The sequence below is a fragment of the Catharus ustulatus genome, chromosome 7 (genome assembly GCF_009819885.2).
Source record: "Catharus ustulatus isolate bCatUst1 chromosome 7, bCatUst1.pri.v2, whole genome shotgun sequence".
NCBI classification, from domain to species: domain Eukaryota; kingdom Metazoa; phylum Chordata; class Aves; order Passeriformes; family Turdidae; genus Catharus; species Catharus ustulatus.
The window spans coordinates 17,691,086-17,716,995 of record NC_046227.1 but is presented as its reverse complement, the minus strand read 5'-3'; the positions used below and the strand labels follow the sequence as shown (position 1 = coordinate 17,716,995).

At 39.6% G+C, this 25,910-nt stretch overlaps 1 protein-coding gene across 1 annotated transcript in view; it reads left to right on the top strand.

The window, feature by feature from the left end:
- MAP3K20 (mitogen-activated protein kinase kinase kinase 20) overlaps positions 1 to 25,910 on the top strand; it is a 66,831-nt gene that overhangs the window by 14,416 nt on the left and 26,505 nt on the right. The window contains exons 3-7 of the mRNA XM_033064612.1: positions 16,268 to 16,355; positions 19,931 to 20,032; positions 20,797 to 20,862; positions 21,799 to 21,827; positions 21,945 to 22,082. Of these exons, the coding sequence (XP_032920503.1) occupies positions 16,268 to 16,355; positions 19,931 to 20,032; positions 20,797 to 20,862; positions 21,799 to 21,827; positions 21,945 to 22,082 (423 nt within the window). The remainder of the gene's footprint in view (positions 1 to 16,267; positions 16,356 to 19,930; positions 20,033 to 20,796; positions 20,863 to 21,798; positions 21,828 to 21,944; positions 22,083 to 25,910) is intronic.

The window sequence follows — 25,910 nt, the reverse complement described above, 5'->3', positions numbered from 1 at the left end:
TTTTATTTTTTAATTTTATTTTTAATTTTTCTCTAGATATGTTCCTGCTGTTTCAGTCTTCTTTTTGCATGGACTCTGTTGTTATTTTTAATTTGTGTTGCTTATTTTTTTATGCCAGCAGCCCTTGACATCAAATGGCAGCTCTTTTGTTTCCCCTCCCACGACATTTTCTGACCCTGAGCTTCTGTTGAAGTGATTAACTGCAAAATGGTATTTTTGGATGTTTAAGCTGTCCTGAAGCTTTGCTGTGGAAATCTCATGGATGCAGAAGAAATCCTTTTTTCTCAAAGTGCTGTTTTAGGCTGTTGCAGGCTCATCAATTGATTGGTTCAAGTTAGACTTGGGAAGACATTTATTTAATGATATAGTTTTCTTAAAACAAGGTTACAAGTAGAAAAAAATCACAATGACAGGTGAGTGGTAACTTGAGGGATGATAAGTGATTGCATGTTTGAGTCTTAACGTGCTTTGAGGGACAGCTGACAATTTAAATGTCTGTGACCCACATTGAAATTTGTTGGTGTTGCAATTCCTGGGGATGCTAATTAAATAACTTGCACTCACTGCAGCATAGGGAGTGACAAATTGTCTCTGATAATCCCAGAGTAGCTCTTGAAGTGTGTGGAAGTATTGTTTAAATGTGACACAGTTTCTAGGTTGTTGCATGCCTGTGTGATGGTTCAGATGAAGTCAGAGGCCTGTGCTGGAGTTGATGTGATCTGAGTCTGGGACCATTAATCTCCTGGAGACAATTTTCCACAGGAGTATGCTGAGCATGGGGGGCTGCAGTCTCTGGCTGGATTACCCAAACTACCAGCCACATACATGGTGTCAGTGGAATTTTGAACAATGTGTTTTGTGCTTTTAAAAGGGCAATAAAATGCTCTGTAGAACTACTTCCTTTTTTTGTTTTTTAGTCCCTAATTTTAAATTGGATGTGTGCGAGTTGCGTAAGGGTCTGGGGCACAAGATTTCACTGAAAACAGAGTTGCAGAACTCTGAAAAAAAAGGAAAATATATCCTAACTTGAATGCAAGCATCAAAATCAGTCTTTTCAATTGTAATGACACAACTAAGACTTGTAAAAGTTATTTCATATTTACCTATTTCCACTTACTAAGGTGCTGATAGAGAAAGTTTCCTTTTTAAGAGGACAATATAAACAGTCACAGGGAAACATTCAGATGTGTTTATGTTAGCTGGAGGCTGCAGAGGAGCCCAGAGAACAGCTTCAACATTAACTCTTTCTCCTATACTCAGTTAATTGTGCTAACATACCAGGGAGATGAGGCCAGCAAGGGCAAACACAGGGCTGGGCTTCTGATGCAACTACCTCCAAACTGCCCTGTTCCTCTTAAATGTTTCATCTGTTGCAGTTCAGCTACTGGGGAAGAATCCTATTTGCAAATACATGTTTGTTTCTTAGACTACTGTTTACAGAATCTTCATTCTGCATAATTTCTATTTAAGAAAGCTCCACAAGGAAACTTGGTGTCTCGCACACAGGAGGGGCCCTCTATGGATGCACCTCCTTGCAAAATAGGGCCTGGTCCTTGGATGTCACTGAAGGGGAACAGTGCCACACACCTACCCACTTATCTTCTGCCTCTGGTTTCTTATTTATTTTACTCCAAAACTCCTGAAAATTAAGGCTCCTTATGGCTAAACGGTGGAGGCAAGGGAGAAAAAAATTGTGATATGATATGCATGACTGACCAAATATCTGTGGGTTTTGTGTATTGGGCACCTGATTTACCAGCAGCCACATCAAAAATAAGCATGGCTTGTACAATCACTCGAGCTGTTGTAGGAGAAGTGAGGAAGCTCTTGGTAGACACCAGAAGATGAGATGCAGTTGCAGTACCAAGTTGCTCTTGGCAGGTGGGAAAACCAAAAGACAGGCATGCGGGCTGGGTGGGTGGCAGCCTTTCCATGAAGGCTGAGGCACTCTGCAAATTATTATCTGGCATAGGCAGAATAGGAGAGATGAGTGTGTAGTTCTGGAAACTTGTTAAAATCAACTAGTTGCTGTGAGCAGCTCAAGCGAATGAGTGACATTTTCCAAGAGGTTATCTTTTCCTCTTGGAAGAATCATGCAGCTGAGAAAGTGTTGTGCATGCTATGTGAAATTAGAGGGGGGGGGAAGTGCAGAAATCACTTCTTGTCTAATCTTATAACAACTTTAATTTTAGTAATGTTAGATGCATTTGAGGCAAACCTTTCAAACATGAAGGCTTATAAGTAGTGATTGGTGAGTTTCTATTTTTGTGAACTGTGTACTTTTAATCTCCTAAACCAAGGAAAAGGCTTTTCTGCTCATAACTTTTGGGTTCTCCGTTGTTTATGTATTTGTACCAAAGACTTTATTGTAAAGTCATCTCTCCAAGCCAGTGTCTCATCTGTCCTGTGCAGAAGTTGGCAGTAATGTGGTTTCTGGCACTGTGTTCCAAGTGGTTTACTCTGTTCGTATTGGAGACTGATTCCCTGTAAGTGCTGTAATTCTGGAAGGAGTCCTGCTATTTTTCGCTGACCGGGAATAATGCTCAGTCCTCCTAGGATCAACAAACTTTCTGTTTTTACTTAATAAATTTGAAACATGCAGTAAGAAATCTCCTGCCTTTTCGCTAGTATGATTCTGTGCTATACTGTGAGAAGTGGGATATTTGCTGCCTGTTACAGCTGTTAGTGAGATGAATGTGAAGTAACAGCACTAACAGGGTGCCTGACTCAAGAAATTCAGGGCGAGTGACACTTGATTCTGTAGCAACATTGGCATCAGCTGTTAGCTCTAGTGACATGGTCATTTGCCTTGAAACTGTGACCTGAGTTCCCTTTTTGAGAAACGAAGAACCTGCAAACCCCCTTCAAAGACCAGGGCAGCTGCTTTGTTTGTCTTTTAAAAATCTGTATTTCTGCCTTTTTGCTTGGTCAATGTTTAGAACCATTGAAAAAGTAAATGTGACATGGGGACTGAGATCCTGCAGCTAGAGCTCCTTTATAATTACATATTCAACCACAACCACACAAAGGAAAATGAGAGTCCCTTTTCCTTTATGTAGCGTATTTCAGTTTTCCCTTAGGTTTAAATTGGCGTTTTTGGGCTATATTCGCTTGAGCCACTGAAGAGCTTATCAGAAAAGGAAGGAAACAGAGGGAGGGAAAGAAAGGTAGATTTCCAAATGACAAGCGTTTGAATAGTTGAAGTTCAATCCCTAAAACAAAAAGTGGAATCTTTTTTTTTTCTAAATAATGTGCTTTACAGTCTCACCTCTCATCTTGAGAAACATAAAAGAGCAAGTAAAAGAGATGACCCAAATCACAGAGTCCTTTGAAAGAAGAAATTCAGCTGTTTTGAACACTTACAATCAAAGGAAGTGGTTTCCCTAATTACATGAACTATGTGAAAGCTCTCAGAATAGCTCTTCCACCCCAGGATTCCTTGCACTTTAGAAGTTTGCATAAAAGCTCACATGGAGAATCAGATGCAAAGTGTTTGATTCAAATTTTATTAGGCAGAAGTGAGCATACATTCCTGTCTCTGGGTTTGACAGCTGCTTGGGTTTGGACCACAAGCCTGGGTTTGATGGATTTCAGTCCTATACTTAAATCTTTCACTCTTCAGGTTCTCTGGTGAGACACCCCTATCGAGAAAAGTAGAATTGAAAAAATGGAGAAAGGATAGAGGGCTTTCTTTGTGAGCTTTCAGTTGAGGATTCTTCACCCTGATTAGGCTGTTCATTGTTGTGAAAACCCCTCTGTGTACACAGCTTTTATGAGGAATTTTGCTTCCTCACATCTTAAAGAAACTATGTATCTTAAAATATACATTTGAAAGAACTGCAATCTGAATTCTACAATTTTAGTATTATTTTAGCACCACCATTTACTTCAATCCATCAAAATTCTGAATTCAGTAGAGACTTTGAACAAAAAAGCGTATTTTCAAAAGACTATTACACCTTGTGGTTTCTTTTTGTACATACACAATAATAAAGGTATGTTAGTCTAAAATAAACAGTGAGGACACATGAAAAGATGCAGGACACTTCTAAAAGCTTAAGATCTCTGGTGCTGTCCCTGAGGATACAATATGGATTAATTAATGGTTTAAATATTTAAAAATAATATTTTCAAGGTTTGCAACAATATGCAAGACCATTACTTGCTCTGCACAATAGAGACCTCAGAATGGTCTCATTCTCCTCTCAGAGCTAACTACAGTAATTATATCCAGATTTGGTAAAGACAGAGATAATTGATAAAATTGCCCTTGAGGAGAGATCTAAAAACTCTTCAAAGTGCAACAATTCAAACTCAAGAAGGGAAAAAGGCAGGAGGGTTATGACAGCCTTTTGCATATAAGGAGTTGGCCAAACGCTCTGTATAGTAATGAGATACTGCTAACTCTTCTTGAAGGGAAGGAGAAATGTTTCTCTAGGTCCTTTTCTTCCTGCCAATATTATTTTGGTTTTTTCTCCCTCTCTTCCCAGGCAGAAGGACTTTACCTAGAATAAGGGTATTGTCTCCTAGAAGTAAACACCCTCAGGAGGCCAGTGGTGTTGCAAGGGAAGCGTGCAGCACAGTAACAGCACATGTAGAAAGGGAAGGGAAATGTTGCATAGCCATATGGCTGTGACAGGGTGGAAAAGAGTTCTTGCTGTGTCTTCTAGAGAGTTGTGTCTCAGGCAGCAAAGCTTTACTGGAGGATGATTTTGCATGGTTGAAGGGGAATGCTGGAAGTCATTCCAGCCTTGCTTGACGTGAAGGTGGCATGGAAAATTACATCTGCTTGTGTGTCTGATCCCTGATAGGAGTCAGTTTCTTAGGCAAGGGTTTGGGTATGTCTGGCACTGGAAAATGAGAAGCTGTGGTATATGGGATGCTGTTATTCTTCCATGCCAATTTGAATGTGTTTTTTGCCATCAAAACATCACAGAGCTCCTGGGCCCTGGATCCAGCTTGTGAGCTCAGTTCATTGTACTGAACTTTGCTAATCTAATCCTTGTCATGCTTGGAGCATAAGTCAGTCAGTAGTTATGCAAAGACTACGGGCACTGCTGCAGTAGGAAGAGATGCAAATTCTGCTGCACTTAGATTCAGATTGGAATTGCCTTTAGTGCAGCATGATGCCTTCAGCTCTTTAGGTACAGCCCAGGAGAGAAGCTTTACTGTACTCTGCACATGACCCTGGTCCTGAAAGTTCTTGTGGTCCCATATACATACAGTTCCTACTTCCTCTTTCCTGTTTCATTTATTGCAGGTCCTTGGGAAGCACAGTGCAGGGTGATGGAGAAAGTAGTGTAGGTCAGTGGTTTTGTAACCACAGAATAGATGATCTTCATTTTGTAGCTGGCCTTTTAAATGCTATTCATTCCCTGTTAGGTATGTGTGATGTTCCTCTCATGTTAGTAAATACACACATAGGTAGCGGTTAAGGTACCTCTGATTGGTTTGCTGCAACTTTGAGGAAGGAAATAGCTAAAGATATTTTTTCTTTGAAGGAGAGCAATGAGAAAACAGATTTTTGACTTAATTTGATATCCTGTAGTGGTACAAAACCCCTGTGAGTTCTCTGCTCCTTGTAAGTCTGCAAGACTCAAAGCAACTTTCTTTGTAGGTCAGTCTATAATCTTCTAGATAGATTCTTCTGGATTTCTACTTTCTGCAGAGTTCAGAGATACTGCTATTCAAATTACTAACTTTAAAAATGTGTTTTGAGGCTGACCATTAGTATTCCTATATAACAAGGATTAGAAATGAAATAGTTGTTATTGCCATATCTGTGTAAGCTGAGAGCTATAAAGACACTTAGATAAGATAGGGAGTTCTGTGTACAAGAAATTCATCACAGAGAAGGGAAAAGCTGAAGTTACATGTCAGAAATACATGGTAGAGTAACTGATAAATGTGGGTTTATGACACTAAAAGAATTTTTAAAATATTGCTAGAGTTTTTTTTGTTTTAACCATTGTTTTACTTGAAATTTTTTAGTTCTAATGGAAAAGTGATTGAGCTACCATAAAGGCAGCATGAAGAATCCCAAGAGAAAGTAAACACTGGGTTCATCATAAAGATAAAAGCTTAAAATTTGATGAGTTTTGTCTAGTTTTATTTTTTGACCATTGCTAGCCAATAGAAGTGAACTAAGTTTCTAAGAAAAATACAGTTTTCATTGTGAAGAAGAGTGATTTTTCTGAAAAGCAGGTAGAATTCACCATGATTCATGCTGGATTCTTAGGACAATTTCACGTAAAACTATGATGTGTGTCATTCAGATAATGGTGACAGTTCATTTTCCTGAAAACCTCAGATTTGTGCTTTGGGGTAGGTAAACATCACAGAAAAATGCCTCTCATCTGTGGAAGACTCATTCACTTCAGTGAAGTTCCAACATCTGTAGCTAGCAACTGCTTTTCTTTCTTTTTATCCCTGCTACCACAGCTGTAATTTCTGTTTTGAAAGCTATTTTAAGTTAGGTGGACTCCAGGTAGGAACTATTCATACCTTTTCTGCTGGGGCAGCTTAGTTTTGAGTGACATCTGGGGAGAGCCTAGCAGCCCATGTGGAAAATAAAACCTTGTGGTTTGCTGTTAACATATAACAGATGACACATCTTGTGAAGTGTTTTTTTCATAAGGGTGAGCTCAGCCTGCCTGGTTGAGCAACATTTTCTGGAATTATAACATTCACTAGGATTCCAATAAGAGGGATTCCCATCAAGTGTTGTCCCTGTCATTAGCTATAGTAGGTTTGATTTATCCATTCTAAGACAGGCTTTAAGTGAGTGTTCATCAAGAACATGATGGCTTTTTTCCGTGTGGTTAAATTACAGTTTTCATGATTAAGATGAAAAAATACTTCATTGTAAAGATCACAGCTGCTTTAGAGGAGTGGATCAGGATGCATAAGTACAGCTGTTGCTGTCTCTGTTGCAGTCTATGCTAACTGATCAGCAAAAAACACTGTATAATGAGATTTGACTTGTTCTAGGTTATCTTATCCAGGTTCCTTACAAATACAGTAAATTCACGAATACAAGCCGCACGGAATATAAGCCGCACTGCTGGTGTGTTGGCAACATTGTTGCCTTTGTTAATAGATAAGCCGCACCCGGAATATTAGCCGCACTTTAGTTTGCAGCGAACTTTCACAAAGTCGTCATTTAGTAACACAATCGCGGGATTGCCGGGGCTTACTGGCTTACTGCCGACCTCGGAAACATTGTTTCCAAGTGAAAAAAGACACACCCTTTATTTACAAGCCGAAAAAGACAGGAACAATAGCGTGGTCATTTTGCGAGCATTCCCAATGGATCCGTGTTGCCTTTAAACAGCCACTCAGCCACGCGGGCAGGCAACTGAGCTCCGAGCGGAGCCACACCTCCGTGCTGGCACAGGAGTGGCCGTTGTAGCCCTCGCAGCCCGCGGGGGGAAGCGGCCGTTGTAGCCCTCGCAGCCGGGCGGGGGGAGCGGCAGTTGTAGCCTCGCAGCCCCATGGGGGGAGCGGCCGTTGTAGCCCTCGCAGCCCGCGGGGCGAGCGGCCGTTGTAGCCCTCGCAGCCCGCGGGGCGAGCGGCCGTTGTAGCCCTCGCAGCCCACGGGGGAAGCGGCCGTTGTAGCCCTCGCAGCCGGGCGGGGGGAGCGGCCATTGTAGCCCTCGCAGCCCGCGGGGGGAGCGGTCGTTGTAGCCCTCGCAGCCGGGCGGGGGGAGCGGCCGTTGTAGCCCTCGCAGCCCCGTGGCCGAGCGGCCGTTGTAGCCCTCGCAGCCCGCGGGGGGGAGCGGCCGTTGTAGCCCTCGCAGCCCGCGGGGGGAGCGGCCGTTGCAGCCCTCTCCCTGCGAGCCGAGTGGCCGTTCTACCCCTCTCCCTGAGGGGAGAGAGGCTCCCCCAGCCCTCTCCCTGCGAGCCAAGCCAGCCCCGTAGCCGCACAAGACTGAAAATACTTTAAAAAGTACAGAGAAATATCACACACTTTTATCGAACTGCCGAGGTAACTCACCCCGATAACAACCCCCGCCCCTCAGTAACGCCACCATCCACAGGCAGACAATAAGCTGTTCTCTGATTGGTTCATCGTCGGAACAACGGGAAACCATGGATTTCAGACTGTTTTGGCTCGGGACTGGACCAGCATGATACTAGGTAAGGGCAGATATCACATTTTTGTCCATAGATTAGCCGCACCGGAATATTGGCCGCATTTCCGGGTTTCCACCAAAATTTTAGTCTTCTTGCTGCGGCTTGTATTCGTGAAATTACTGTACCTTGCAGACCAGAAAAATCACTGCTCTAGTTATGTATGTATGTATGTATGTATGGCCATGGCTTTTTGAGAGGGGATTCATTTTACCCATCCCTTTCATACCAAAATGACTTTCCAACAAGGTGCTCATGGCAACGTACAGTGACTTTAATCTTAGAAATAATTTCCTTGGATATTTTTCCATTTGTTGGGTCTGGAATGATCCCTGTGTTGCACATTAGCCGTGGTATCTTCTCACCTGTGGATTATGTGGATTATGTTAGAACGTTTCAAGTTCAGTTATTCTGTTGTATTTTAGGAATATTGACGATTTTGTTACCGTTCCCCATAGTCAGAATTGGTTTGTATTCAAAGTGATTGTGAGTAACTTGGAAAATTTCCCAACATTGAAAAGAGAAATGATGATTGCTGAAAATAAACAGCTGTATGGGAGCTCAGGTATTTCAGCCCTGCTGTTTACTCCACTCAGCTATTGTTTCTTCTCAATTGCTGGTGTTACTTTGCAGCTGGAGGCACCTTAGTACTCAAAATCTGCCTAAAGTAAAAATTACAAATATTGTGGACATTGCTCATTTCTAAACTCTTAGACCAGTACAAATACATAGTTATGCATGTTTTGAATGGTTTTTACTTTATGTGAAATCCAAACTAAACTTGTTCTTGTCAGATCTGCCTTTAACAGATACCTTAATATTAAATGCTCGTACAATCTCATGTTGTGTGCTGCGAAATGTAACGGTCCTGTGGGTGTATTTCTTCTTGAAGTCTGTCTGAAAAATGAGTTATTTTCTCATATCCTTAGTTTCAGTTTTTTCTTTGTTGGTTTGTTTGGATTTTTTTTTGTAAATGGCAGCGTAAATGTAATATAGAATTTTTTCAAGCTTACTAACTATTGTGTAAGGATTTTCTGCTGAAAGTGCCTCTGCTTAGTTTCATCAGTCTGTTAGCAGCCTCTTCTGTAACAGACAGCAAGTTTCTAACCTTCCTCATGAGGAAAACCAACATCCCACGATCCTGCAATTTCTTGGTTAGTGCTGTATGGGCTGCATGTGGTCGTTGTTCTGAGCTGATGGAAGTCAGAGGAAGGACTGAGCCAGTTAGCTTGATCTCACTCCCGCTTACTGCACAAGGCAGAGGGTCTGCTGCCACATCACAAGGATTTTTAGAGGGACCAGCCTGCTCTTCGTGGGCTAAGCAAGCCTTTGCAGTGTTTTGACAGTCATGTTCTGAATTTTCTAGCTAGTACTTTTAATCTCCTAGCATTCAAATTATCCATAACATACCAAGTTCTGTGCAAAGGTTGCTATAAAAAACTATAGTAGAGTATAAAACTCAGTTTTCTTTTCAAATGGTCAAAATCCAATGCATTTTACTATTAACAAATCCTATGGTGATGCATGATGCAAATAAACTGTTTTAAAGTAAATTTCATAAGATGGGATGAGAATACAATAAATTTATGTCTATATTCCTTATCTGTGATACATTATGGTAGTTTAACAGGAATTATCTGTCTTGGTAATGTGCTTTTTCGTTTTTCAAGATTGTAACCTTAGAGTCAATACAAGGTATTTAAAGTGTGTGTTTCTATCACAGTGTCTTCAAAAATAAGATTTTTTTTCGTGATATACACCAATGGATTTAAAATAATGGTATAATAATTATATGCAATGAGAATTTATTAGTTTCCTGTACATTTCCGCTTTTAGTCTCTGGGATTTGTAACAGTGTAGGACATAATTTTGGATGCAAATTTGGTGCTTTGAACGATTTGCTCAATCAAAATGCTTCAAAGTACAAATTTTGTACATCATTGTAGATGTATTTATGAGAATTTAATTCTGTTACTTACAGAAATGCTGGTGACATCAATCTGAGAACGTAATTTAACTCTTCTGTGTGGTTTAAGAAAGAGGATACTGTCTCTTATTACAGCCTGAATATAGAGGCTGTGTTGTAAGACGTAACTGCTGACAGTTTTAACATGTAAATGGCCTATAGAAACCAGCTTTTTTTGGGATAAGTTATCATCCAAATGAATACTAGAAAAGAAGGCCAGGCTCACACAGCTGTAAGTGCCGTGCAGCCGTAGTATTAAAGCTACGATTGCCTATGAGGTGAGATGGTAACACGTGTGCTGGGAGTGTGCCCGTTGAAGCACTTGGTAACTGCTTATTTGCAGGTAAAAAATCTCACTGAGGATTCTTTGGCTTTGTCATGTTCTTGGAATTTTCCTCTTGCATTGTTGGCATTAAAGACAATGTAATAGGTTTAACAAAAATTCTCTGAACTGGACAGTCAGTATCCTTTGCTTGTTATTTAGGGCCCCCAAAGCACAGAATTCTTGTTTGTATTTTTTTCCTTAGAAAACTTTATGGAAACAGACAAATCAGTAGGCAAAGTCTTAAATTTTTATTTTATACCTGCCTAATTTTCTTTTCAGTGTTCAAAACTATAACAATTACTTACCATCCCTGCTATCTAATTCTTGGCAATAGTTTTATGTTTCTGAAATTTTCTTAGTATCCTTTTATTGCATATTGAGAAGATAATTTGTTAGCAATGACAGATGCTGATTGTCTTAGTATTTAATCTGTAAAATGATGTTTTGCGCTAAATGATGTTGTTCACCTAAAGAAACTGGTTATATACGAGGTGTTATCCTTTATTAGACACCAGTAAATTCAGGAAAAAATTCATGAGACGCTGGAAATGGACATAGACTGGATATATTTCTGAGCAGGAGTCTAGAAATAAAGGTGTGGGATTTATGTATGTTAATATTCTATATCTTTTTTGTATGTGGTTGTCACTAATAGAATTATTTTACTAAAGCATCAGCTGGCCTCTTAGAGTTGCCCTTGTATTAGACTGTAAAACCCCCTGTGAGTAGCTAAGTTGCAACTCTCCCAAGAACCTGACAAAGGTCAAAGCCTTTAAAATGCTACAAGACTTAAAAAAAATATCTTTCCAAAGCTGCCTTAAGTGTGTCTAAATATCTCCTTAATAAACATGGCAAACAGTTGTCTGGAAAATTAAATAGCCAGACTTGCACAATGTAATAATAAATATTATAAGGCAGTTAAGGAAGTTATGTTAATCAGATGAAGTAGCTAACCATGTGTAACTCTGTAATTTTGTGTGGAGTGAAGGTGCCTCTTGCTGTGTGGTTAACTAACAGAGTTGGTTGGCTGCTGGCTGATGCAGTGCTCTCACAAGGGGCCTCAGCTATTTCCTGTGTTAATCCTAAACCAGTGTGCTCAGACCAAGGTGGAAAGATACTTTACTCTTTCCAGTCAGCTGTTCCAAAGGCACCTAGAAGAAGTGGAGTTGAGTTGCTTTGGGCTCAGTTTGTCTGGACCCATGCAAAAAAAGCCTTTTGATACTGAAAAAGTCTTTGAACAGATGTTCTTTTACAGTTCCAGCTGTGCTGCTGGAACAGACTGCCCAAACCCTTGATCACTTCTCTTGACTACAAATGTGAGCATAACAAATTCCTAATATATTTGCAAGGAGAACCCGAGTAACTGAAATATGCTGAGTTGTTTGGTCTTTGCTAACTTTAACTGCCTTGGGATAGGGAGCTCTAACAAGAGCAGCTGCAGCTGCTATGAGTAGCTGTCAAGCAACAACACAGCTGTATCCAAAGTGCCTCCATCCACATCCTTACTGTCTTTGCGGCTGCAATTAAAGATCTGACGCCATGGCCTTGTCTGGTTCCCAAGTAATGCCAGCTCAGCATCAGGTGGCCATTGCCCACATCTGCAGTCAGCACCAACCTTGAAGACCTCATCAGAGCTTAGCTGCACTTGCTGCTTTTGCTGCACTTGTACAAGGCAGAGCAAAAACAAGTGAGGGCTTGGGTCATCCTGGTGAGCTGAGGTTTGTGCTGCTCATAACGAGACCACAATGTCCAGCCAGCTTGCTTTGTCCCCTCATCTGCAGCTGGCTGTGCTTAGAATTTTTGTTCGTGATTTTTGTCCAGCAATTGCTGAACACAGACAAGACCTGGAGGAGGACCTTGTTTTTACCTGCTGAAACACCTGAAGATATGGTTATTCATGCATGCTTGTTTGTACTACAAGGTTAAGAGCAGTATTAGTGAGTCTACAAGCAGCTCTAGGGTGATGTCAATCCTAGATGATGTAATTGTCATTTTCACATATGGCAATAAGTAGCGATTAAAGAGGCATAAAACCAAATTACCTGTTAAACACTGTGATGCATACCATGGTTCACAGGACACAATTACACTGTTTGTACACTTAGGGATTACTTTAGTTCCGAACTCTTATACTGTAATTGTTTTATGAATTGGGTTTGATTTACAGTAAGTCAGTAAGTGAGAATTAAATGAAAAAGTTTCAATGTAATTTGTTCTGACCTTGGATTTTGTGGTATTTGAATTATGTAAGCAGTGGATTAGGTTTGTTTAGAAATCTGAATCCCTTTGCCTTCAAGAAATAGTGTGCAGTCTGTAATCCCTTCAGCAGGACTCAAGAGAGGGACGTAATCTCATCCATACCTGTGATCTAAGTGCAGTATGGACAATTTTAGTGTGGTTTGATGGTCAGTAACAGGCTGTTACTGACATGGCACTAAGCATAATATTCAATTCTGTTGCAGTTACCTTGTGTGTCTGGGAGTTTGTATTTATGTGTTTGGATGTCTTTCCTTCAGCTGAACTCCACTAATTCTTCTTTATTCCAATCTTTAAAAAAAATTAATTCACACCAAAAACTAATGTAATGAAGTAGTTGAATACTTGTTACTTGTCATCACTATTTAAGAAGCAAATTGGTGCTCATTTGGCTTGCATAAGATAGACAGCAGCTTTACTGAGGGAAGAGTGTCACGCCCAAGCCAGCAAGGGCTGCCTTTAGACAGACAGATGCATGACAGAATTTTCGTCCCAGCATTTAGGCATTTGGATTGAAGTACAGTTTTGATGCTTAAAGGTGATTCTAAATATTCTTGTTAGTGTGTAAGAGACCTTTGAAATACCAGTCTTTAACCACCACTTTGTAATTTTCTATCTGAAAGTAATTTTCATTGAAATATTGCACCTTCTTGTCAAAGATAGTACAAAAGCTTCAAAGATACAGACTGGCATCTGATTCTCACTGTAAGGAATAAGTTTCTTTAAATTGGCTAATAGAGTTCACAGCTGATCCACAGCAACAGAAAAGAAAAAAGCATGAAAAGAATAGTCTAGAATCACTACTGCTAACAACAGCAGAGTGATCAAAAATGTTTAGAGGGGATTCTTTGTGATATAAATGTTCTTAGGAAAAGCTGGAAATTTTTTTACCCTGCAATTGTTCCTTGTCATATCTGTGGGTAATTAGAAGGTGCTTCTCTGCATTTCTTAGATGGAAGCTTGCTTTGGTATCTGTTAAATCTCAGATTAGAGTATGAACATCAATATGAAGGTGATAGTATTAGCTGTGGTCCACAGAGCATTTTTTTCATACTTCTGTAATGTGATCTTAGTGTATATAATGTAAATAAGATTATCTTAATTTTTATTTTTTTTTGCATTTCCAAGTGATAAAAGCACTGTGTGTCAGTGTGCCTGTGGCACTGAAGTACTTGTCTTGTTGGCCCAATACTCATATTTTGATTGCAGTCCCTGTCAGGGTAGCACTGGTTGATTGGTTGTTCTGGGGTTTGCAGTGCAGCCCCTCCTGTTGTCCACTGACTCTGATGGGCTTTCACTGGCTCCAGCAGCATCTGGTGTGAGATGGAGAACAGTCACTGGGTTCTGCACATAGCTGTGGCAGGATAGGGAGCTGTGGAACTTGGATGTGTTAATCATGGGACAATTTAAGTCATTCTCTGAAAGATTTGTCTAGTACTTCTTTTATAGCCAGGACCTAACTATATTATGCTATGAGAAAATTAAATATGAGACCCATCAATTTAATTCTAATGACCTGTTGAAGTACTTGTGTTGTAAACACCACAGCAGATGGTGTGCTCATTGCTTTGAAGACATGGTGTGTTTTAAGTACTTTACAAGATGGTTTTATTCCATTCCTCTGATCAAGGCATTAATGAAAAGGTGGTTTAGATAGTTTTTCTAACTGTGTTATTCCTGTCTCATATCAGAATATTCAGATAGGCAGTCAAGGAGAGCGAGGTCTCCTGGTAATCTGGCAGTAATGCTTGTAGGCATTAGAGAATTGAATGCCCAATTGAATATTTCCTAACACAAAAGTTTCTGACGTGGAGATTTGAATGCCTCAGTGGTCACCTGCATCCTCCAGCCCAGGGAAGGAGGTTGCAGATACAGCTCCTGCTTCTGCTCCTGCAGGAGTCCCTTGTCTTGGGAGGGTGGTGGGGCTGCAGTGGTAGGGCAGAGCTCCTTCTGCTGGCAGATCCCTTCACTGGCTCTAGGAGTGTTGCTGTTTACCTGAAGGTGAATCTTTCCACATTTGCTTAGATAGCTTCCAATGAAATTATTTTGTGACCTTGTAGTTTCATTGAAAACAGGAAGGCTATAGCAGTTTTTATGCAGAAACCCATAGTACATCAGCTCCTGCTATTCTAATAAATGTAGAGCTATAGCAAACTAGTATTTGTTTGGCCTGTGTTTTATAGGTGGTGCCATGATACATGTGCTTACTTGCATGATTACAGATAAAGGCATTAGATGACGCAATTTTTTTGCTATTGTTGTTGCTTAAAGACTTTTTTGAGTAACTTCAACGTAGTTTTGAAGACCTTTAGCTAATACTCAGACATTTACACATGTACAATTAAATCTTAACTATAGCTTTGAACTGAACTTGGGTTACACTAACTCTTCATGCTGCTTAGCCTGCTCAACAAGAAAAGCAATATTAGCGTCAAGTGAGTAATCTTTTTTCACAATACCAGAAAATTAACTTTTAAAGTGTTTGCTGTTTCCAGCAAATCATACTGCAGACTGACTCACCTAGAAGTCCACAAAAAATTTAATTGGCAGTTATCTGAGAACATGTGCAAAAACTCACCTTTGGGTAAACAGCAACACTGCCACTGCAAGTCAAGAGGTCTGTCAGATACTTCTGAGGAGTTGTGGTCCTATTTTTGTTGGATGCTCTTGCCTAGTATAGAGTTAACATAATCTCGAAGTCTTAAAGTAAAGCATTACTGTGGAGAAAAATATAAAATCGTACATATCTGTATTTGCATGATAAGCACATTTGCGTAAAAACGTGTCTAAAAACTGTTGAGTATTTGTTTTGATACACTGCAGAGGTGAAACTGTTGAGACACCTTCCAGGAAATACCTGACTTTTTTCTCAAAAACCACAGAGCGTACATGTCTTAATTTCTGTAGATACAGTCTCATTGTCTTGCAGTCTCTTGCTCAAACCCAGCAGCATTGTTCAACTAGAATTGGAAGGTTTTGTATATTTATCCAGAACTGCTAAACATCTGTAGTCTGCTTTGAGGAGCAGTTTCAACTGCACTGCTGGGTATTTGGCAATCTCAGGCATGCTTGCTCTGTGTATTTAATCAGACTCCACAGCGCATGCTTGGAAATTCCACATTTCCAGTAAACATTGGATGGAGCTGTGTGTGCATGGTATGCTGTAACAGCCTGGAGCACTGAACTCGCTGAACCCATGGTACTTTGTGCATAAACACAAATTCTGGATAGGACTGCTGCTGCTCTGCCAAAAATCCCAGTTCTTTCTTGGAATAAAGTTTTCCAAGATCTTCAGTTTTTCCAAAGACATAACTTCCTACATCAGTGCCTTGGCCACGAAAGAATAATCTGAAATTTATTTTTCCCACCCCCCAAACATACAAAGCATTCATCTGCCAAGCTCTCTTACTAGATTTTCAAATGCTAAGCATTTGTGAACAGACTTTCCTAGACATGTGTGTGCTTATATATATATTATATATATATTATATGCTGTATGTGTATAGCCACAGGGGTATGAAATAAGCTATCATAATAAACGACCCATTCCAAATTGTCTAACTTGTTTATTTGTTTGTTTTCAACAGGCAGAAATACTAAGTGTGCTCAGTCACAAAAACATCATTCAGTTCTATGGAGCTGTCATTGAACCTCCAAATTATGGCATAGTTACCGGTAAGGATTTTTGTCTGACCTTTTTTTTGACTCTGTAAAGCTACAATTTTACAAGATTATCTCCAGTGTTACCCAATTGCGGTATTTCACTGATTGTTCTGGTCTTCTTTACATGTTAAGAGTGCTTGGCACTACCTGCCTCCAGGTAAGTGGGAGTGCTGGAGCATAGCTCGAGGCAGCATGGAGGCAGGTGTTCCTAGTGCAGAGATGCAGCACTCCTTTAAACAGTACCTTTCACTGTGTTCTCTTACCCTGTTTAGAGAATTGCTTTTCCATTTTAACTGACGTGTCACAAAAGTAGAGGTTTTCATAATAAAAAATTCTGGCTGGTTCTGTGAAAAAGGTGGGCTGGGTGTCTGCTCAGAGCAAAGCTGCCCCGTGAGTTCTGCCTGGATTGAAAGTAGGAGAAATTGCACTATGAGGTTCATAATGGGAAGAGGTTGAAATAGAGTTAAGGGTTTATAAGATCTTGTAGGACAACTCCCTTTATACATTGGAAACTAGGTTTTGTTTGTTTTGACATTCCTAGAATTACGCAGAAGTTGGTTTTTGTGGTACCGTTGGGGGTTTTTGTTGGTGTGGGTTTTTTTGGTTTTTTTTCTATCACCGCTTTAAGCTTCCTGCTGTTATCTTGGGAGACGGTCCAGATACAGAATTTTCTCCCTTTCTTGTATAGGACAAACTACGTATGGTAGGAGTAGAAAGTAAACCCAAAGCAAAGAAATTTCCCAACTGCTCAAACAAATGTTTGAAAGCATGGATTAGGAGACATGTTTTGGCATGTCTGTAACCTTTCAAATTCAGTGTGAAGAGTAGTCTTTTGCAGGTGGCACAATCTAATACCAATTTGAGCCACTGCTGGTCAGGTTTTTATTGGTTCTTAGATGGTGATCAGATCTTGTGAAAATTCAGTTATTTCTACCTGCCTCTTAGACTTCTGGTTATCACAGCAGATGGCAGTGTAATCTGAAATGCAGCACATTTCAGGGCATGGGGAGCTTTGCTTACTCCAGGCATGTCAGCCTACTGGAGATCATGGTGTGGCAGTCAGCATTCCAGAGGTGCTTGGGGTGACCACAGTCCACACCACTCAGAAATGCACTGATGATGGCATATAGACAGGAGCTTGAATTCCTTCTGGAAGCAATAAAATTAATAGAAAGCTAATAAATCAAGAAATGTAATTTTACTATCCTTTTTAATGTAAGTATAAACCAGCAAACAGAGTAGCAAAGGAGAGATGTCATCAGTGACCTGGGATGATGTCTGCATCAGAAGTCTTCAGCTTGATCTCACAAAAGGTCATGTTTGGAGGACATATGACCTACTTAGCAGTCACTGGACAGACATCAACTAAAGTAACTCACTGCTGTTGAGAATGGGGACTCTAACTGCCTGTGAGAGAGACTATGGTGTGTAGTTCAACAGCTCTGTTCCACAAGGAACTCTGATCACACGTGACTAAGGAAGAAAAAGGTTTGGGGCCTTTTTAGCAACCTATGTTGATTCTCCATGCAATTTCTAAGGAGACTGAATTCCTGTGGGTTGGAATGGAAGCAAGGCTCCATTTCCCCACACCATTTTCAAATGAGAGAATGGCTACTGATAAAAGAAATGTTAATTATGCTTCAAATATCTTTTAGAGGGATTTTCGTTTTGTGATCTTCTGGATGGCCTTCAGTGTTGCAGACAATCCTGTGTTTAGTCAGAGATTTGTTTCTTGAGAGAGAAAATCCCAAATAAGAAGAAATCTTGAGACATTAATGTTTCTTCAGAGTCATGGAGATGAGAGCATTCAGCCAAGTAATTGGCATGTACTGAGCATTAGCTGCATGTAATGTCTTACATGGGATTGTTAAAGAGTTCTCTGAGAAGGGCTACAGCTGGAATTAAAAAAATGTTTTCCTGTATGTCAGTGTTCCAGCTCATCCTGCTGCCCAGTGAGCTGATGTCATGGATCACACCATTCTAGATGTTACTGGCCATTACTGTCAGCAGCAGTCTCATTATGTAGCTTTCAGATTTGGCTTTGGCCACAGCTGCCTCATCCCAAAAGGTTCTCAGAGCTTGTGCTCCCATTGCACAGAACCATATGTATGCCACAGCCTATCACAGGGTTGGTCCAGTAAGGCAATCAGAGCTTTTCTTTCTAAAACAAATATTTTTTTTCCATTATTGACAAAACATTGTTCTTGCAATATGATTTCCAAATCCACAAGCACCTAGTAAATATCTGTGGCACGGTAAGTGCACGGAAGAAATACTAACAGTGGAGCTTTGTTGATTGAAGCTTACTTGCCTCTGTTCACACAAAGTGGCAAAGGGCTGGAGGAGCTGAGTTGTCCCTGACCCTGGTGGATCAAATTATGCATTGTAAAGGCATGCAAAACATGCAGCCAACCTGTTCCTGAAGAATCCATTTATAAGACAGATGATGACCTCATGGGTAAAAAAAGCTTCTGTTTTAATTGTGGAAATGTGCAGGTCAGCAGCTTACTCCTCTCTCGGTGACATCAGAAGCAACACGTTTGTCCTTTCATTGGGAGGTTGTGCAGCAGTGATCCAAAGCTGACTTGCCACTTGAGTGTTTACTTTCAAAGGACTAGCTATTTTCTCCTTTCATTTAGTACTGGAGTCTTCCCATCTGGCCTGCCATGTTCTAGGCTGCAGATTCAGTTGGGTCTCAGTTTCCTTCCCCATGCAATGATCTCCCAGTGTTTTTGATTTATTTGGTTAGGAAAAATGGAAATTTTTGTATGCATTTACCCTATCATGTATCAATCATTGATTAATATTATTATTAGCAAAATTCAGACACGTTGTAGTTTTAAAGGCTGATTTTAGGATGTAGTAATAAAGGATGATTTTGTGGCTACTTTGAAATGATATGAAGATTTTGAGAGTCTTTTAGATAGGTTCTAAATTCTGCCTGAGAAGCACATTGAATAGCCTTAGGAGAGAGGGACAAAAGGCTTAAGTTGCTCCTTGTATACCCCTGGTCTTTGTGCTACTTGGGCTGCACTGGGTGGTAGTGCCTGCCCTGTCATTGCAAACAGATAAAAGAAAATGTATCAGCTGCTTCATCTTATGAGCCTCTGTTGTGTTTTTGGTGAAACGTTAATGAATTATAAATAAGATGAAGCTTATTTAATAAATAATGAGCAGAAGAGCTACAGCCTTTAAACTGCTGTAGATGACCTGCAGCATAAGGAAATCTGTCCTGCTTATCTCAGGGTTAGACTTGTAGTTTCATCCTTCTGTTTTTTCATGAACAAATGATTTCATCTGCTGTTCTGTTTCTCCTTGGGGAAATAGGAAACTGTCTACTTTGGAAACCCTTCGGAAACCCTTAACGTGTGGCTTTACTTAAAAAAAAAATTACGTTTTGTTATGGGGCATCACTTATACACAGTACTCTTCTACTACACTGGTAATTATATTAGGCTGTTTGACCCAAATTCTTTGTCATTAAGCCAGAGGTTGACTTGCTTTCTGGAACTGGCAGAGTTTCTATTACATCTTTCAAGTTAGGTGCAATGTTTTTAAACATCTTGTTTGTTACTGTTTTTTAACAGAGTATGCTTCTGCTGGCTCACTGTTTGATTACATTAATAGTAACAAAAGTGAAGAGATGGATATGGATCATATCATGACCTGGGCCACTGACATAGCTAAAGGTAAGCAAAAGGAGTGGTGTATACTGCCTAACACAGCCAGCAAATGTACAGCCTTCCTTAGTCAGGAAAGCCTTCCTAGTATTCCTTATTCAGATGGTAACAAAACCAATCAAACTTACATAAATAAAAAAGCAAAACCCATTCACTGTTCTTTTTAATATATTCCTTGTTTATTATGAATTAAAAATATGCTGGAGTGAAAATGGCTTCTCTGAGTCAGTTCTGGTGTACCCCTAAGTCCCAAGAGGGTAATTTTACTGATGTAGAATAATTATGAGGTAAAGTGCATAATTGCCCTTACATTTATTTAATTTGGGCATTTAGGGAAGCTAAGGGGTTATTCTCAGCAAACATACTGAAATTCTTCATATAATAATGTAGAATAAGTTGTCCCATCCTTTGTGTTCTCTATGACGTACCACACAAGAATTCGTGTAAACTAATGAAAAAAAAAGTAAATTTAAAAAAAAGTTTAATTGTGTAGACATCTCCTTAACTCTATAGTTAGAGAAAATAACTACATGTGATGTTAAAAAATATTAACATATCCATATACATGCTCTGAGAGATATGTGAGCTTTGCTTAGTGCTTTTTACTCAAGGTAGATTAGGGAAAGCTTTACTTCTCCTTCAGCATACCAATATGGTACACAGGTATGGCAATTCATAATGAGTACAACTGGTGGGAATCATGAATAATGTCTGCAGATATGTGATGGCCCTGCTCAGCCTGTCTAATTAGATTGTTCCTTTGTTTTGTATAGGAATGCACTATTTACACATGGAAGCTCCAGTCAAAGTTATCCACAGGGACCTGAAGTCCAGGAATGGTAAAGTAGCAAAACACTGAAACACTCTGCATTTACTGTTACCTGTTAATGTGGCATTTAAATCTGTGCCTGAGCTTTGTGAACGAGCAGAACTAACTAATGCTTTTGTTGTCATCAAAGCTGCACTTTTTGAGGCACAGAAAAGCCTGTTCCCTCCTCCCCATCCAGAACCTCTCTGAAGTTCATTACAGATCTGGCATCATCTAGAGCACTGTGGAAGGCTCTTTCAACCTGTGTCTTGCTGGCCATGATTTGCTGTAAAAACTGATGAAGCTTTCAGATATTGCCTGGGCACTTCTCATTTCTTTTTTCTACTTGGAAAGGTTGAGTACCAGGAAAGGCTGGCTGACACATCAGACTAGATAAGGCCTATTATTTCTTATCAGAAAATCTTGTCTTTACTGTGACCTTTCTTGAGGTCTGACAGATATTCAGGCTTTTGAGTGATACACATTCAGTATGGAGTCTGTAATTAGCAGTTGACAGTAGTTTCTAAAATTTACTGAACATTGCCTTTTAGATGCAGCTTCTATTACTAGTGGTGGGATAGGAGAGGCACAGATTTTAATAATGTACACAGGGAGATAATAGTCAAGAAACAAGTAGGTCTCACTTCTGTTGTAGGTTTTCTCCATTTATTAATGACTCTTCCAGAGCGCTTCTTGTTAAACCCAACTGTACTGGGGAGAATGAAGTTCATCTGTGTAGCTGTCTTTTAACTCAGTAAGGCCTGAAAAGTTTTGCATTTCTTCAGAGGCTTGTAGGTATTCAGCAGATGTTCTGTCAGCTTCTCAGAGAAACCAGGACAGCTGTGCACATTCAGATGCTGGCTCACCTTAGGGTCATTTGTCTTACTGAAAAATGAAGTATTTTGCTGTAAAAATGTATTTGTCTTGTTTTTTGCATTCTTGTAACCTTTTGTTTTTTCATTTTCAGTTGTTATAGCTGCTGATGGCGTGTTGAAGGTATGAACACTTTAATTATTTGTAGAGAGATGCTGCTGCTTTACTGGATATTTCAATGTCTGATGAATGAGATCAATACTTTTAATACCAGTTTAATATTTTATTTATTTTTGCCAGATCTGTGATTTTGGTGCCTCAAGATTCCACTCCCACACAACACACATGTCATTAGTGGGCACTTTCCCATGGATGGCCCCAGAAGTTATTCAAAGTCTTCCAGTGTCTGAAACATGTGATACGTACTCGTACGGAGTGGTGAGTGCCTCATCTCACTATGCATTGTGACAGCTCTTCAGTAGGACAGAATCCATGTGGTGCAAGAGCAGCAATTCTAAATAAGAACAACAAAAAACACCACACTTCCTTCTAAAACTCATAAGATCCATAATTTATAATTATATGCTTGAAAGTGATAAGAAGAACATAGTATCTTGCATGTTTTGTAACATCTGCTTAGCTTAGCAGCATGCCAGCGTAGCAAGTGCATGTTTTGCCACAATTATTCAGTCTATGTCCATAGGCTTTCAGGAGCTGCTGAACATGCTAAATCATGAATCTCTGCTTGTGGGTTTTTTTTTGTGGAACCAAGGAGTAAAAGGTTGTCTTGTAATAGGGGTGTAACAGGATGAAACCATTAGCATTCCACTTACCTCAAAATAGAATGTCATTGATTTTATTAAAAAGCAACTGCTCTATGATCAATTGTTTAAAAGACACTGCTATCACTATTGTGAGAATAGACCCCATCTGAAAATATATAAGCCCAGCACTGCTTTTCTGAAGGGTGAGGAATCAGTTATAGTTCATAAGAATGTCAGGTTTTCAGATTCAGTAATATGAATTACTTTACTCTGTCCACTATTAAACTCTAATTTAGTTTTGCTCTGCAGTATGAAGTAGACTAGAAATAGCCCTACTGGTCACATAAGTTGCGACTTCTCTGGAAGAGGACAGTAAAGAGTACTTGGGGAAGAAAGGAAAGGGAGTGGGGCTGTAGTTTCCATGCATATTGGTGCATTAACCATTTTTCTGTTTGTATTCAACAGTGGGTGGCAGAATGAGAAGTTCTTCACTGCCTGTCAAGTATTGTCCCTTTGTCTTTGAGGAATGGGAGGAGATAGATGTGAGGTTTTAAGCTAGCACCTATGGCTATACATAGCTAAGCTGATGTCTCAGTGGGGGGTGACTTTAACTTTTTGCCAAACAGTTGTTTATAGTGAGAAAAATCTTGGAGACATGATGTGACCACTTAACAGTAAAAGTTTGCAAGGAGCCTATATTGTCAGATTCAAAATCTTCGCTTGCTTAACTGAACTAGGTCACAAAGAGTAAGAGAACATAAGCTAACAAATTTAAATGTTAATGTAAACTGTTACTGGAAGCAATCACATCCACTGAAGGGAAACATTCCAGTTTCAAAACAGAACAACAATGTTAGAGGAAAAAATCCAAACATGGTATTTTAGTTCAAACTGCTCACATAGTCATCCTAGTTTGAATTAACTTTGTGTAATGTTTTCAAAGGAGGAGAAGGTAAAGAAATTTAATATCTTACCAGGTCAAGTATTAACAGTGCTTTGGAAACAGTATGTTGTGCAAAGTTTATTTTACCTCATTCAAGAAGATAGGTCCCTTTGACAGTTCTGTGCTTTTAGGTAGAACTGAACTACCTTCCCTTTGAAAACAGTTCAGTGTTACCAGAGTATTTTAACATTGTTATGGGTGTTTAGTGCTACTTTAGAATGTCTAGTAATGACCCACAATTTTTTAATATATTATTTTTGAACTAATGTGTTCTACTGTGTGTAGAAGCTTATGAATTCATAAACCCTGAAGAGTTATTATTCTTTTTATAACTCCAGTCTTGGAACACCATAATTTTCAGAGGCGATGGAGAGGTAGGAATGAAGAATGGCAGTGGCCCAAGTTATCTGTTTCTAAAATAACTGATATTAGGGGGTTATACCAGTAAGAAATGGCCTGAATATAACATTAAAAGTTGGAATCTCCCTATAATAATTGTTATGACTACCAGAGAATTAGCTAGGGGTCTGAAAACAAGAAATCTGAAAAAGGGTATTTTTGTCTCTTTAAGTTATTATCATCTGTAAAAACAAAATGTAAAGAATCCCTTTTTGAAGCATAACACTTGCCAGCAGCTTTTGTGCTAGAGAGACAAATCTGCTTTACTTCAGTTAAAGTCCTCTTAACAAAGAACAGAATCCTTTCAAATGTAAACTAGTAAGATGCTAGGAATAGATATTTCATTTGCAATATTTGTCATCTTTCCCATGGTTTTCTTTAATTTCCTTTCTTCTATTTTTTTATCTGACAGTCTTTTCATTCTACAAACCAATCTGTGATTTTTAATATTCTTCTTAAGCTGTGCGAGAGCTTTTGTCCATGAAGTATTGAAGTCTTTCTGCAGCCTCATAGGTCTGAGCTGCTGCTTCAGCTGAAATGAATTTTCCTTTTTGTGAACAGCTGTATACATGTTTATAGCTAATGTTTAGATTAGCTTGTCCTGCTCTTCGTGGATGGTTAAACAGGCCTATGTATTCTGAGATACATAGTCAATAATTTATAATACTGTCATGAAATGCTAAAGCTAAATTTTCCAGGAGAATTTATTACCACACAAAAACAGATCTTACACTTTCCTTCAGCTATGCTGTAGTTCTCTTTTCTGATCCAAGTCTGTACTCTAAACAACTGAAACCAAGTGTTAGAAGTGATCAACCCTGAAACTGACTTGTATGTCACTGTGTGTTGCTCAAAAATTATTCCTTGCCATCTCTGTCATTTCTTCTATCTCTGCCAGATAGGAAAGTGTATGTGGAATGACAGTGTCACTCTAAAAACTGTTCAAAATCATGAAGACATATGTTCAAAATGTGTTATCCTGGCAGAATTGTTTGTCGTGCACCACAGCGTGTGTTTGTGTATCAGTATAAATGTGTTTAATCACAGAAAGCTTATCCGATGTAGCTGAATTATTTTATCACTTGCAAGAACAAATAAGTAAAACCATTAATTGGCTATTGGTGGCACAGAGACTGCCATTAAATGTAGCAGCTGTTCAAACACTGCTTTAGTTATGAGAACATATGTTATTTATAGAGGGAATGTTGGCCAGCTCCAGGGGTTATCCCTTACTCTTTTTGAAAAGAATGATGCGATCTTTAACTGCAGTTGGATCAATGCAGAGAAGACAGACCTAATTTTCACACCTAAGGGCAGTACCTCTGTGAGTGCAATGCTAATGCATGTGCTGTACCTCTGCTAACTGTGGCTCCTGACCACTGTCTGTGAACAGTTTCCTACCAGACAAAGCTTTTTGTTTTTTTTCCAGTGAAGATGTTCAGAGCATTTTCTTTTCCTGAGATTACTTACTTGAATATTCCCCATCCAAATGGCAGTTTGAATCTTTGTTGACTTTGCATTGGTGTGGGGTCGGGGGTGCCGTAGAGAGATGTTGTAGCTTTAATATTTCCTTTGGGTTACTGTCACATAGTTGAGAGGATAGGAATTGAAATGCACAGCTGAGCCGACAGAATTAAGTGTGCGAGCTTTTTCTGAAGAACATGTATTTCTTATATGCATTTCTTATTCTCAGGTTTGTGTATAGGGTGAACATTGATACATTTATCTTTCCTTTCTGTTCCTCTGTTTGCAAAGATGAATCCAACATCTTCTGAGGCTGCAGCTTACAAGCCTATAAACTATATTAAATGGCCTTGCTTTGTTTTTCATCATTGTTTCTAGCTTGGCTGTTTTCTCTCTGAGCACCTGCTGTCCATCATCACAGAAATATGATGTAATTGGGAAAGCAGGTGATCTTCACTATCACAAGTGGGAGAGTTAACCATGTCAGTCTCAATTAGATTATACACCAGAAAGGAAAGATAAATTGATTTCCATATGAAGTGAGCTGGGGAGCCAGTTCTTAAAAAGGAAGAGAGTATACCTCACAATAAAGAGGCTGGGGTGGGTTAGGTTGAGGTCCTTGTCTGCTGCTGAATCACCCTGGGGAGAGGAAGAGGCAAATAAGAAGGCAGATGGTACCCATTTGCTGCTTTTTAG